The sequence below is a fragment of the Ambystoma mexicanum genome, chromosome 6q (genome assembly GCF_040938575.1).
Source record: "Ambystoma mexicanum isolate Mex_15411 chromosome 6q, UKY_AmexF1_1, whole genome shotgun sequence".
Classification (NCBI taxonomy): Eukaryota; Metazoa; Chordata; class Amphibia; order Caudata; family Ambystomatidae; genus Ambystoma; species Ambystoma mexicanum.
The window spans coordinates 1560293193-1560307258 of NC_090937.1; the positions used below are offsets into that span (position 1 = coordinate 1560293193).

General features: G+C 46.0%; 1 protein-coding gene across 1 annotated transcript in view; it reads left to right on the plus strand.

Moving 5' to 3' along the window:
- The window catches only part of SIGLEC1 (sialic acid binding Ig like lectin 1), a 267397-nt gene that overhangs the window by 43028 nt on the left and 210303 nt on the right, over nt 1-14066 (plus strand). The window contains exon 2 of the mRNA XM_069632266.1: nt 13087-13153. Within this exon, the coding sequence (XP_069488367.1) occupies nt 13108-13153 (46 nt within the window). The 5' untranslated portion in view covers nt 13087-13107. The remainder of the gene's footprint in view (nt 1-13086; nt 13154-14066) is intronic.

Sequence of the window (14066 nt, forward strand, 5' to 3'; positions counted from 1 at the left end):
AAAGGGAGCGGAGGAGAGAACAGAGAGTAAGCAGTCAAAAAGAGTGGAGAAGCATGAAGGGAGACCGAATACAATTGCAGAAGTCAGTAGTAACACATAATGTTGCAAGCCTGCACAGAAGATGAAGATGGGAACAGCATGATTCAGGGCAACCATGAGAAAGGGTGACACACCGTGAATCATTACAGTCCATAAAAGTCAAATCCAGCATTGGCCACAAGACGGTGATTGCGAAACCAGAAAGTCTCAGGACAGACTCCTGCAGAAGTAGGCTGGAGAGGGAGGAGCGGGAGCAGGGTAGAAGAATCAAGCAAACAGGCAACACCTGTGTGCGAGAAGGGGGGGCACAAGGGAACATCACTGAGAACTTCATGGGGGGACCAGAAGGGGGGTTGACGGCCTGTGGGGACAGACAGAGTAAACACATGTTGGTGCATGCTTACCTGCTGTCTGAGCAGGGGTTTTGGCCCTGGATCCTCCTGGTCCGAACAGGTCCAAACAGGAATTGCCCCTTTCTTTGTCTGCCCTACACTTTGGATGCCCGGGCGAGAGATGCCCTTGATCCAAGAGTTAAGAGCAGGAAGGAAGAGGCAGGGCTAAGAAGGTGGGCGGGCTTAGGCCAGGTGACCTAGATCCACTTGCACTTGCTCCCCATCTGCAAAGGGAAGAGGCTGGAGGGCTCCTTCAGTTGTCATGTCCCCCCCAACATTTTCAGCGAATTTACTTCACTGTTGCCCAGTGTGTCCTCACTGGGAAGCATAAGCTGTCAATACTCAATAAGCTTCCAGAGAAGTCTGACATTGCTACCGACATTATAAGGGGGTGTATGTGTTAACATAATCAAGTTAAAGGGGATGAAGTATTGCCCCAAAGCGCTAGGATGGGGCTGCTTCCGATGTGTGCGTGTATGACATCCCAAACACGCATGAGTCCAGTGTTGTAGCCAGTCAGTTCCTTCCCGATGAAAAGTGTAGCATGCACAGTACTACCGGTCTTTTTGAGTGCAGAAGTCAAGCAGTGGTGGCAAGAGCCACATTGTAAATTGTGAGTCTCACTAGCCCACTGCATTTACATACTCCAGTTGGGCTGTTGCTCGCCCCTCTCCCCTGCCTGGCTGCCATGGGGCAGGTTACCTGGCCTCGCCTGGTGCCTGCGGCATTGCCCAAGACTGTTGGTGGCAATAACTTTGTGCAAGCCCAGACACACCTGCGGGACACAATTTGCAGCAGTGGGGGTGGGGAGGGCGTCATTAGTGACACTATGAACGATAAGACATGGATTCCAGACCAGAAACGCAATTATGTTTTGACACAATATTGATTAAGGACACACCACCAACATGACTGTTTCTGGGCACAGTAACAGATATGAGTTCTGCCCACTTTCTGCAGATGTCTGTGGAGGAAAGAGCCAGAGAAATGGAGCGTCTCTGTGTTATGAAGCACTTGCTTGGGAATCTAGCCTGGGCGAAGGCAGATTACGGGTTTACCGCCTGAGTGCAGTGAAAGGCACAGGCACCTGGGATCCTACACACAGGCGTCGTCGTACCCTTCATTTCCGCTAACGGGCCTGGTTTCTGTAGCTGCAGAGCGTCCTAGTATCATTCCATGTAGCCACTGTTGCGAAGCATCAGAATGTGTGCATGCGGAGGGTAAAAAATACACACACGTTTTGTGCTGATTTTCTCCATGTCTGCAGCTATAAGAATGAAACACATTTCATCAGAACAATAACTGACAGTAAGTTAGCTCGGCGAGTTAAGAGCGTGTATAAGCTACAGCATCTCCGTGTGTGTCCAACGGCCATCACATGTTTTCAATGCCAGGTTAGTCAGCCCTTCATTCCTCTGAGGATGTTATATAGAGGACCAGCGCAGGAAATGAGCCTGGACAGGACAGAGCGGTGCTCCGCTCCAGCAGGACCTGTATTGTAGGAGCGCTGACTTGTTCTTGTGACTAGGTTTACCTGCACCCTGATTTGTGTGAATGGAATGCTGTGAGTGACTGACGTCGAATGCTGAGAGAGAGAATGGTATGTTATGAGGGGTTCATGAATGTCAGTTGAGATTAGGATGTGACTGAGAGAGGATGCCGGTGGATGTTATGTACTTACCTGGCGTGATGTACTTGTATGATGTACATGTAGCACAGTAAAGAAAGATGTCAGTGTCATTGTCATGTCAGTGTCATTCTTGGCCAGGGACCCAATGTAACATTGGCGACGAGAATGGGATGAGTAAGAGAGAATGCCTGGGGAGCTGGCGATGTGAAGACGTCACGTGGCGAAGATTAGCCATTACAGAGCCTTGGAAAAGAAAAGGAACTTGCAGTGTAACGTTCAGACGTTGTAATGTGGTGTCTGTTGGGATCGAAGGTCCTTTCTTCGCATGTGCGCGGCAGTTCGCCTTTGGAGATGGCGCTGTGTGTGGATTGTGGGCCGTGTGACGAGGAAGAGGGGCAGGCATCTTGGTGAATGCTGCCTCTTAAAGGTGAAGATACAGCTAATGGCTGTATTACGGCTGGCAGGATAAAGCAGTGCCGGCAAAGAGATTTGGAATGAGACTGTCAAGTTCAACACTGGGGAAGGGGACGTGTCCCCAGAGGCACTGTGATGTATCTGGCGCTGGCAGGAGGAGAAGCGATCAAGGGGAGTTTGGTTGCCTGGTGGAAGTTCATGCCAGAATTAACATATTAGCTGAAGGGGCCATGAGCTATTGAGTTATGAGCTGTTATTATTAATATAATTATTGTTGTTGTAGTTAAGTGTCATGTGATGTGAGGTTTTATGTGAGATGCAGAAGTGGTGCTGCAGTGAAGTTAACAGGATGGCCGGGTGGGTCCTGGGGGTTTTGAGGTGCTGCAGTGGGATAGTGAGGTGTGTGCTGCAGTTAGGTGTTGCAGGATGGCCGGGTGGGTCCTGGACATAGTTGGGTGCTGCAGTGAAGTTACAGGATGGCCGGGTGGGTCCTGAGATTGGACTTTTACAGGATTGCTGTGTGGTTCCTGAGTTTGGTGTTTTACAGGATGGCCGGGTGGGTCCTGGATATGTGTTACAGGATGGCAGGGTGGGTCCTGAGTTTGGTGTTTTTCAGGATGGTCGGGTGGGTCCTGAGTTTGGTGTTTTACAGGATGGCCGGGTGGGCCTTGAGTATGGTGTTACAGGATGGCTGGGTTGGGTCCTGAGTTTGGTGTTTTACAGGATGGCCTGGTGGGTCCTGAGTTTGGTGTTTTACAGGATGGCCGGGTGGGTCCTGAGTATGGTGTTACAGGATGGCCGGGTTGGGACCTTAGTTTGGTGTTTTACAGGATGGCCGGGTGGGTCCTGAGTTTGGTGTTTTACAGGATGGCCTGGTGGGTCCTGAGTTTGGTGTTTTACAGGATGGCCGGGTGGGTCCTGAGTATGGTGTTACAGGATGGCCGGGTGGGTCCTGAGTTTGGTGTTTTACAGGATGGCCGGGTGGGTCCTGAGTTTGGTATTACAGGATGGCCGGGTGGCTCCTGAGTATGGTGTTACAGGATGGCCGGGTTGGGTCCTTAGTTTGGTGTTTTACAGGTTGGCCGGGTGGGTCCTGAGTATGGTGTTACAGGACGGCCGGGTTGGGTCCTTAGTTTGGTGTTTTACAGGATGGCCGGTGGGTCCTGAGTTTGGTGTTTTACAGGATGGCCGGGTGGGTCCTGAGTTTGGTGTTTTACAGGATGGCCGGGTGGTTCTTGAGTATGGTGTTACAGGACGGCTGGGTTGGGTCCTTAGTTTGGTGTTTTACAGGATGGCCGGGTGGGTCCTCAGTTTGATGTTTTACAGGATAGCCGGGTTGGGTCCTGAGTTTGGTGTTTTACAGGATGGCCGGGTGGGTCCTGGATATGTGTTACAGGATGGCCGGGTGGGTCCTGAATGTGGTGTTACAGGATGGCCGGGTTGGTTCCTGAGTTTGGTGTTTTGCAGGATGGCCGGGTGGGTCCTGAGTTTGGTGTTTTACAGGATGGCTGGCTGGGTCCTGAGTTTGGTGTTCCAGGATTGCTGGGTGGGTCCAGAGTATGGTGTTATGGGATGGCCAGGTTGGGTCCTTAGTTTGGTGTTTTACAGGATGGCCAGGTGGGTCCTGAGTTTGGTGTTTTACAGGATGGCCGGGTGGGTCCTGAGTTTGGTGTTCCAGGATTGCCGGGTGGGTCCTGAGTATGGTGTTATGGGATGGCCAGGTTGGGTCCTGGGTTATGGGCAGTGAGGTGCTTCTGGATGGTAGTCTTGCGAGCAAATGCAACAGCAAGTGTGTGATAGTGGAGGAGATCATATGATATGTGATTTGTGATGAGTACTTAAGTAATGTAGTGTGCAGATAATTAAGGTGCAATTATTTATTAGATTAGTTACTAAGTGCAAATAGATGTTTAGAGTTAGACTAATGTTTTAATACTTTCATTTCACAGATGGACTAATAGAATAACTTAGAGTGTTTGCAGTTTTAGTGAATAGTTTGTTGTGAAGAAACATATATTAACTAATAATATTTCAGGAAGGACTTTATGAGTATTTCAGGTTGGACATAATGGACTATATGATTCGGAAAATTTGTTACAATGCCCTCTAGGTGCATCGTTTCATAATATGTAAGAACCGTCCATGTAATTGTGTTAATGGCTATACAGAGAATATTTGTTGCTGGTGTCCGGTGTGTACATCATTTGCTAGTGTCGTTGTCTCTTGGTAAAGGGGGAAGATATGCTGTGACTAGGTTTACCTGCACCCTGCTTTGTGTGAATGGAACGCTTTGAGTGACTGACAGGGAATGCTGAGAAAATGTTACGTTATGAGTGGTTCCATGAATGTCAGTTGAGATTAGGATGTGACAGAGAGAGGATGCCGGTGGATATTCCTGTCCCTTTGTACTTACCTGGCATGATGTACTTGTATGATGTACATGTAGCACAGTAAAGAAGATGTTTGCTCCTGTAAAGATGTCACTGTCATTCTTGGTCAGACACCCAACGCAACACTTGTCCCACAAACAAGGGGCTTACCCAGGACACTCACAGATCTGCTCTGAAGCACGTATGGCAAGGACTTGCCTCTCGGGCTTCAACTAGAACTAGCAGGCAGCTTTCAGAAGATTCTGCAGGCTGCCTAGTCTTCTGAATGCTCATTGTAGCCTGGGTTACTCGTGCATGTGATAGAGCAAGATACTCTCAGCAAGATCTGTCCTGAAGCCGAGTTATCACATGCACGAGCAATCCACGTTTCAACAAGCAGACAATATGCTTAGAACGGGAAACTGAATACCGAAACAGCCAAAGCCTCACATACTTGCTTCTGTCTTTCTTCTTCTTGCTGATAGATTTCCTCCATCAGCTGTGATTTTCGGATACCGAGGCTTGAGCCTCATTACTCCATCTTCTCGGGTTGAGTATGGAGTCGTGGGTTTGGATTCTTCATGATCTATGTGGACTTGTCACAGTAGGGCTGGTTTCACAGGGTCTTCGCTGTGATGGGCCAAACTGGTATATGTGCCCTGAAATGTACAGAAATGTGTTTCTTAGGGTGAGTAGTATGACCAATCAAAACTGCAGAGCCCAACTTCTAATATTCGCTCAAAAAGTGTTTCTTACTGAAACACTTTAAGAAATGTTAAAAATTCAAAATTGTGGACATTGTTATGGTCCCATAATGTTCTTTGCTTTTATGCAAATCGCCAAGATTGGGTTTGATGAAGAGATACTGTATTGCATGGACTGGCCTGGGGCCAAGCCCCTCAGTCCTGCTCTCGCCTCCCCACGGCCCCGTCCTTCCAAGTATGAGAGGGTTCACCCAGCAAATTGTTTCCATTTCCAGCACTGTAGAGGACTAGCGACACCGATTATTACACTGACTATTCCAGAGGGAGGAATAGTACATGGTGTGCTATTTGACAATGTGATATTATTGTTGACTTCAGAAGTCCACGTGATGTGGAACTTTCTGCCTGCATTCAAATAGGTGATCGACAGGCTCCACAGGGGAGTGCGCAGCAGTGTTATCTTACTGTGGTATTAGGGCTAGTAAAGTGGGCCAGCATGATCCTCATTCTGAGAACCCCTGATGTGTGTTCGGCTGGAGCTAGCTCATGCAGGATGAAGATGGTACCACCATTGCCCATCCCTTACACGTGGTGCGCGCCTGGTTCCGCTGCACCCAGCTGTGTGGGACATCCCCTGTCCTTCCCGCTATTTCATCATTTGCGCATTATGATCACATTGAAAAATGAAACTCCGCTTCTGCCTTCTCCGTGAAAAGAAACGAAACTTTAAAAGTAGAGGCCCCGTCTAAAAATATGCTATGGAGGAAGCAGATGTGGAGGAAAGGGAAGTTGAGACCGCGATTGCACAAGATGTCTTCTCCCCATTGATGCCCCCGTGAGCTGAGAGAAAACAGGTACACAAATCTGAGCGGCCATGCAAGCAGGAACTTGAGAGGTCTGGCGTGTTGCGCCCGGATGCCTTTGGGTTTGGAGCGCCATGTAAATAAATAAACAAACAAACAATAAAGAATTCTCTTTTTCTCATTGTTTTAAAGTTTCTATCTGATTTTACTGAAACAAATTAATCGATTTTCTTTTTTTTTTACTGATCGATTTTGCGTCAATTATATGCGGGGAAGACCCCAAGCAGCCACCCTTTAACCGTCCTACATTATTTATTGGCCTAAACCCGCCCCACACATATATTTGGGGCAAAATCCTAGCAAAGAAATTTGATGAATTCTCCTTCGATGAATTCTACTGTGACAAAAACTCCTGTTACCGTTTTAAATATCCAGCTTGGATTCGTAGCCACTGGCTGGAAGGCTATGGTGTAGCGCCAACATGAATTCACATTTGATTCTAGTTGTATGTAATTTTGGAATTTAGCAATAATACCCACGCCAGCGGACTGGACCGACAGCCCCAATTCCGTTACCAGGCTTAAGAATCGGGGTGCTGATAGCAATGTATTTGGTTCACTGAACAGGCCACGGGTTTTCCATGCCCTTAAAGATGCTACAGTGGAAATGGAAGGCAGGGCACCTTGTGGAGCCCTTCTTCCATTTCCATGGCGTCCCAGGAGCTAAGGCGAGCATCACTGTGGCCCAGAGAAGGAAAAGGTACGTGGGTGGTGGTTCCTGGACTTGGAGTCATAGAGAGGCGGGTGTCAAGATGGCAGGGCGGGAGCTAGTCATTTTTTTCAGCTTGTTCAGAACGTGGCTTGGATCGTGAGATTCACCCCAAAATCTGAGGAATAATTTTATGAGCTGTGGCACCCACCCCAGGTGCTAATCTAAGATTATTGAGGTGTATCTTGAATTATCTTCGTAAACATGCCCCTATGCTCCAACCTCAAAGATGTCAACCCACACCACACTGACTATGCCCAGTAAAGGTGAAGCGCATATGTGGTTAGCTGTGGCATCCTTGGCAGCTGTCAGTTTTGGGTTGATAAAGCTATGTATGAAATACCACTGCCTTATAAGACAAATACAGTTTCCTATTGAGCAAAAGTTGGATTGCATAGTGCCTTGCTGTGTGGCTGATCCGGAGGTAACAAGCCAGTAATGGTTGCTAGGTCCACATGTGTGTGGCTTTTTAGCTAAAAGGGCCTATTGTATACACACCCATTACACATATAATAACACTGCTAACGTTAATGAATGGCATTTTGTTGCGGATGTAAGACCTATTTGCCCATGATGTACTCGAAAATGCATTCTACTGATTAGCCAATCTGAATGTCCACAATGAGTCGACTAAATTGGCATTAAAACACTTGACAGCTTTTTTGCTTTTCCTCCTTATCTAAATTCAAAGTATTCATTAAGATGTTATACGAGACTGCCTGTCAGCAATGCTTGTTTATCTAATCAAGCTTGCCAGCAATGCTTGTTTAGCTAACCAAGCCTGTCAGCAATGCTTGTTTAGCTAATAAATCAGACAAAATATTTTATTTTAACTTATTTCTAACAATAGTGGTTGGTCGTTTACTGCTCACATCCAGCAGATTTTAATGACATTAATGAATATTCTACAGGGGTTCTCAATGGGGGCAGAACTCTGAGACTCCTCCTACGTGGTACTTACTTAGTATGAGGAGTCTTACTTACGGTAATAAGGATTTCGTTTTTACACACATCTGGTACTTTTAGTGAGTAGGCACACCAATGTACTATTACTAGGGCAATTGAAGGTTTACCCTCAATAGTGGGGGCCTGCGCTATATTCAGCTGGCTCGTCCTTTCATGATAAGATGTATGTGCCACTGGAGAATTGATTATACGTGCCCTCAGGTGGGAAGTGGGCCTCTGAGATGCCCACCCTTTCACTTCCTATGGGCATCCTCGTGCACATTGATATGATATGATAGGTTATTTATAACATGCTTAATACCCCGTGGATCGAACATGTTTTGCTCCGTGTCATCTTGCTTCCAAGGCGAGCACGTTGCTCCTAAGCTATCCTCCCAAAACCATTTGCATCTCTTAAATTGAAGGGATGCACCAGAACATCCATTAAAAGACAAACTGTGTGGAATTCCAAATTGGGGAAATCCCTAGGGCGAATTCCTACTCGTACTTATGCCGTATTTACCGCATGCGGAATTGCACAAGAATACCGAAGGAGGTTCCCAGTAAGCAGGTCCGTGTTCAAAACGGGCATTGTTTCAAATGCCCCCGGTATTAGTTGCTATCGCCCAACCAGTAATGAGGCCTTTAGGGCACTAGTTGTGTTCCGGTTCCGGAAATTGCAGGATTTGCTACGGCCGGGCCTGATCACAGGTGCTGCATGTTGTGCTTTTGTCGTGGAACTTAATGAATACAGAGGCAACCCCCCAAAGAACCCCTGATATCTCTTCCTTTTACCCCTCTTTGTACTTCTATCAATGGGTTTCTTTATTTTCCTGGGGCAGGTGCTGTTCGGCCCATTTATTCTGTGATTTGCTTATTTTCTTTCAACTTCTTCCTTTCATTTAAATGAGCACTGTACATGTAGGGTGTGGTGGTAGCAGAAGCGTTGGAATGGGTAAAGGGGGGCCTGGGAAGCAGCAGTGTCTGTAAGATATTAATTGAGTTGCACCTCTAGAAGTGACTCCAATATGCACAGGCAGACAAAGTTTAAAATATCACTAATTTTAATTTAAGATGTATATGAACTAGCTATGCACTTTGACCCGCATGCTGTTCACCTGGATTTAAAATTCTACATATACAACATATAGGTTAAGATGAAAAGATCAGTCAACGAAATATAACTTCACATAGAAATGGTCTTTGAGGTGAGAATATGTTTGCAATATTTCCCTGCAGCATTTATTATCATGCTTCCGTACCTGATTTCTGTTCTGTCTTGTACACTAATGTATCAGCGCTGTGATACTCACGTGTTTGAATGCTATCCAAAAATACAATACATAAATAAATAAATATATTGCATGCAATATTGTCTGATATTAAAAAAAATCTCTTTCTGTGATATGCTGAAATATTCCTTTGTAAGAGGTGAGTAGGTGAACACATACCTCTCGGATGACTCTGCATGAGGTGATGAGGGGTGGGACATATCCCCTCCTTATTCCTGAATCGGGGGATACATTAAGATGTGTCTCCCTCGCCCCCGCACATCTGAGCTGTGCCCTGCAGGAAGTTTGCCAGCATGGGTAACTGATGGAGAGTGTGTCTCAGAGGCACAGTTTAAGTAAACGCGAAAGAAACGGGCAAGCCATCTGCTGCCCTGGCATTTGCCTCCAACTAGATGTGTGAGGGGCAAAGGAGAGGCCGTAACATACAAGGGGCGAGATTGGGGTGGGGAGGGCTTCTTAGTGTGCAGGTTGCCTGGAAACCATAGAGTTTTAATGGCTGTGTTCAGAAATAAAAAGGAACATGTTTCTGTCATTATCTAACTTGCTTTTCTGGAGTGCGGTCTGTTTTTAAAAAAAGAAACAATCATACATTTGTAATTTGGCCCAAACACGAATCAGTACCTCAGCTGTACATTCCCTGCTAAATATTTAATTTATGTGTATGCAGTGTTTATATCGAATCTTTTATATAGAAAGCACATAAGTAGAATTTTTTATATTGAAAATCTTTATAGTGAATGCATTTAGGGGTGAGGTAAAGGGTTAAATATTTTTGGGAAACGGTTGGGGTGAGTTTTTCAGGGTGGGAAACAGGGGTTTTTGCGGGAACCCCCCCAAAAAGAAAAAAGTGCATTCACTATAAAAGTTTTTAATATAAAATATTCGAGATATGTTCATTCAATATAAAGTATTTCGATATAAAGACATGTAACTTCATTTATTTACATTTTGAAAGCACTCTCACAGCCTGGGGGCATCAAGGCGCTATGTCTCTTAGTTGCGTATTTATAACGCGCTTAATACCCAGAGGTTTCTCAGCACGGACCCGCGACCTGTGCTGCCTCGTGTCGTCTTGCTTCCAAGGCAAGCACGTTGCTGCTGAGCTATCCTCCCGGGATGTACGCACTGTCTATTAATGTGAGGAGCCTCTGGGGTGTTCCTTTCAGTAGAAACTGCATTGTGCAATATTGTATGGTCACTGAATACATGCAGCTCTCTACTCGGATTGTGTTCCTGCACTGTCTGATTAACAAAAGATGCATCTGATCACCTTTCTTCTCTATCTTTTTCAGTGAAAAAAGGGATATAAACTCTAACCTGAGTGGATTGATGGACCTCATTACGAGAACGGCGTTCCGGGCTTCATTACCGGGTTCCTGCAATGGGGACTTACCGGGTTACTCTGAGATAGGAGGACCCAGTAAATCCTCCATGCAGGAACCCATCCCCATTCCCATTTGAGCCCCTATAGGGCTCAATGGGAATCAGGAGGGAGGTAATAACGGGCAGATTACCAGGCGATGCGATCCGGGTCCCGCGATGGGAAGCTTGTTATCGGCGTTCCTGGGATGAAGGGGGCCGGTGCTGTATCGGCCCCCTACAATCCGGGAGCGCCAGGGTCGCAATGAGGCCCTATGTCTTTTAAGGATGCACCTTTTATTATTTGTGCAATTTAAAAATGGTACAGGTCACCTCATTCACAAAACATGACCTACACATGTTCTGGTGGCTCTGTAGGACTGCAAATGCTCCGGGCAAACCCTTTTGCACACAATAGAGTTGGGACAACGCTCCTGATTCTAATGTCAAACCGGTTCCCAGACCAAAGTGGGAAAGTCACTTTCTGAGAGGCTCTATTATTGTGCAATGATAAAAACAAAGAATTTCTACCATTATTTGTGGGATAGAAATGCAACTTTTAAAAAGGCAATTTTATGCTGCTGCTGTCACACTTATGGAAAATGCATGAGGGGGTCAGAAATCACCCCTTCATCCATTGCTTATCCTGTGCACCTGTACCAAAGAGCAAAGTTGGTGAAAAAAGGGCATGTGATGTGCACATACACTGCCCTTTATGAATGAAGCACATCTTTTTGGATGCAAGTAAAGCCATGCGCTCGATTTTAGAATCTCGCCCATTATGTATATGCACTGGGGTCCTTTCACAAGTCCTGTGTGTTGGAAGAAAAAAGGTGTCACACATTAGCGTCTGTCTTGGCACTTTTTTTCACAATTCGAAAATCTTTTTGTTCTGATGCAGAGTGGGACAATGAATGTCCCTGGCCATCCCAAGCCCCCGGAGTGCCCACTGGACATGGTTAGTGGCACATGCTACAGGCCATCGTACCCCAGGCACCTGGCCAGGACTGTGTTATCCTCCAGAGTCAACTGGAGTGGCCACTGGACTAGGCCTCTGGCGTAGCTCTCAACTCACCCGCTTTTGGTGGGTGTCACCCGCCTTGAAAGCAGACAAATCACCCGCCAAGATCCCTCATACGCCCATTCACTTCTACGGGCTCCTCACCTGCCAAAAAGAAAATCGGGTGTTTTCGCTAAAAAGGTTGGGAGCTATGCTGTGGCAAAGGCCATGGCTGCGCCCGCCTAGGTTCCTGGATTGGCTATCGGGATGACTTGCTGCCATGACCTTGCCACTCCCAAACCCACCCGAAATGGTCATCGGCCATGGCTTGCTGTCGTGCCCATCAGTCACTGTGATGGGCGATTAGGAAAGCAATTAAAAGCATTTAATGAACATATATCCCGAGGGATTACACTACATGAGGGGATAGGGGTCAGGAAAACAATAAACACGGTTAATTAACATACAGCTAGAGTCGAGTGATGACACTACATGAGGTGATAGGGGTTAGGAAAACAATAAACACAGTTACTGAACATACACCTCGAGTCAAGTGATGACACTAGATGAGATGAACAGGTAATGTACATACACCTGGAGTGATGACACTAGATGAGGTGAGTGGGGTTAGGAAAAAAATAAACACAGTTAATGAACATACAGCTCGAATGATGACACTGCATGTCGTGATAGGGGTTATGAAAACAATAAACACAGTTAATGAACATATATCCAGATGAATGACATTACATGTGATAGCAGGGGTTAGGAAAACACTAAACACAGATAATGAACATACAGCTCGAGTGATGACACTACATGAGGTGACAGGGGTTAGGAAAACAATAAACACTATTAATGAACATACACCTCGTGGGATGAGACTACATGAGGTGAGAGGGGTTAGGAAAAACAATAAACACAGTTAATGAGCACACACCTCGAGTGATGACACTACATGAGGTGACAGTGGTTAGAAAAACAATAAACACAGTTAATGAACATACCCCTCGTGGGATGAGACTACATGAGGTGATAGGGTTTAGGAAAACAATAAACACAGTTAATGAACATACACTTGGAGTGAAATAAAGCTAAATGCCTGACTGATTGATCCTGAAGACATGGCCGCCTTCTGTCTCAATCAGTTGCAGCTTGGACTTTATGTATCACCCCTTGTAATTCCCTGAGAGAAGAATTGTTCGGATAAGCTTGATACTCCTTTCTCAAGAATACAACCTGTAGTCGGGTCATGGATTCAGGACATACTTTCCATGTTTTGAAAGATGATAGTGAGGTGCACCATTTTCATGATGTGTTCTAGTTGCAGAATTCGTTGACTTACAGTACTATTTTGTCTCTTTTTCATAGTAGCTCCAGAAAAGAAGAAAGATGCTACTGATACAACTCCTTACTCTGGCCGGAGGGCTTCTGAAAGGTATAGTTGCATTTCTACTGAACGCCCCATCACTTAGAACCTGTTACCCCTACGTGTTAACCACCCCTTTAGTATCCGACAGCCAAGCTTCTATAACCTGCAACCTCCTCTTTAACCAACCTCACTTAATCCAAAAATACGTGTTCACCTCTCTGTGCTCCCTAGCTATGCTCCCAAATACCAACACAGAGTGTTCTCTCCCACTGCTGGGGACGGATACTCAAAAGAGCGTGTTATGTTAAGGAGAGAGGGCAAGATCTAATAGGCTACTGAGCTTTGGGTCTGACTAGCTGCAGATATAGGGATAAAGAGAACAGCTTAGTCATAGCTCGATTAATGATCATGTGATAACGGCTAGGCTTCGGTGGCCATGTGTGGGGGATACGTGTGCGGCGTGTAAGGTGGTAGAAGATTTTAGTGCAGAGTGTGGTCATCGAGAAGAAGAGGCAAATAGAACAGAGGGCAGGAAAATAAAGCATAGGGCACCATCCAGTAGCGAGGTAGTTGGTGGCCTCCTGGGGAACGATAAGGACTGCACAAGTATTTTTTTTATCCCGTATTTTTGTAACCCGTATCGGTAGTGTTAGGTCTTTCCAAAGTTGGTCAATTTTACAATGGTTTTTATCAGCAAGTTCTTTGAGGGTTCCTGTGATTTTCCTGTTTTCTATTTCCTAAAATTTAGTTTTCAGAGTGCCATGTGGGTAGGTCTAGGTCAAGACTGCCTGTCTATATCCTTAACCAAGGAATGCCCGAAGCAATTATCCCATAAATCCCAGAAAGAATTTCAATCACAATGCATGCTTCCAGTAAGCTCTTTCCTGTCTGGTTATTACACAAGTATGTCCAGTAAACAGGTCTTACCCTCTTGCTAGTGGGAATCTTTGGGTACAGATGTGTGCCCATCTGTAAAAGC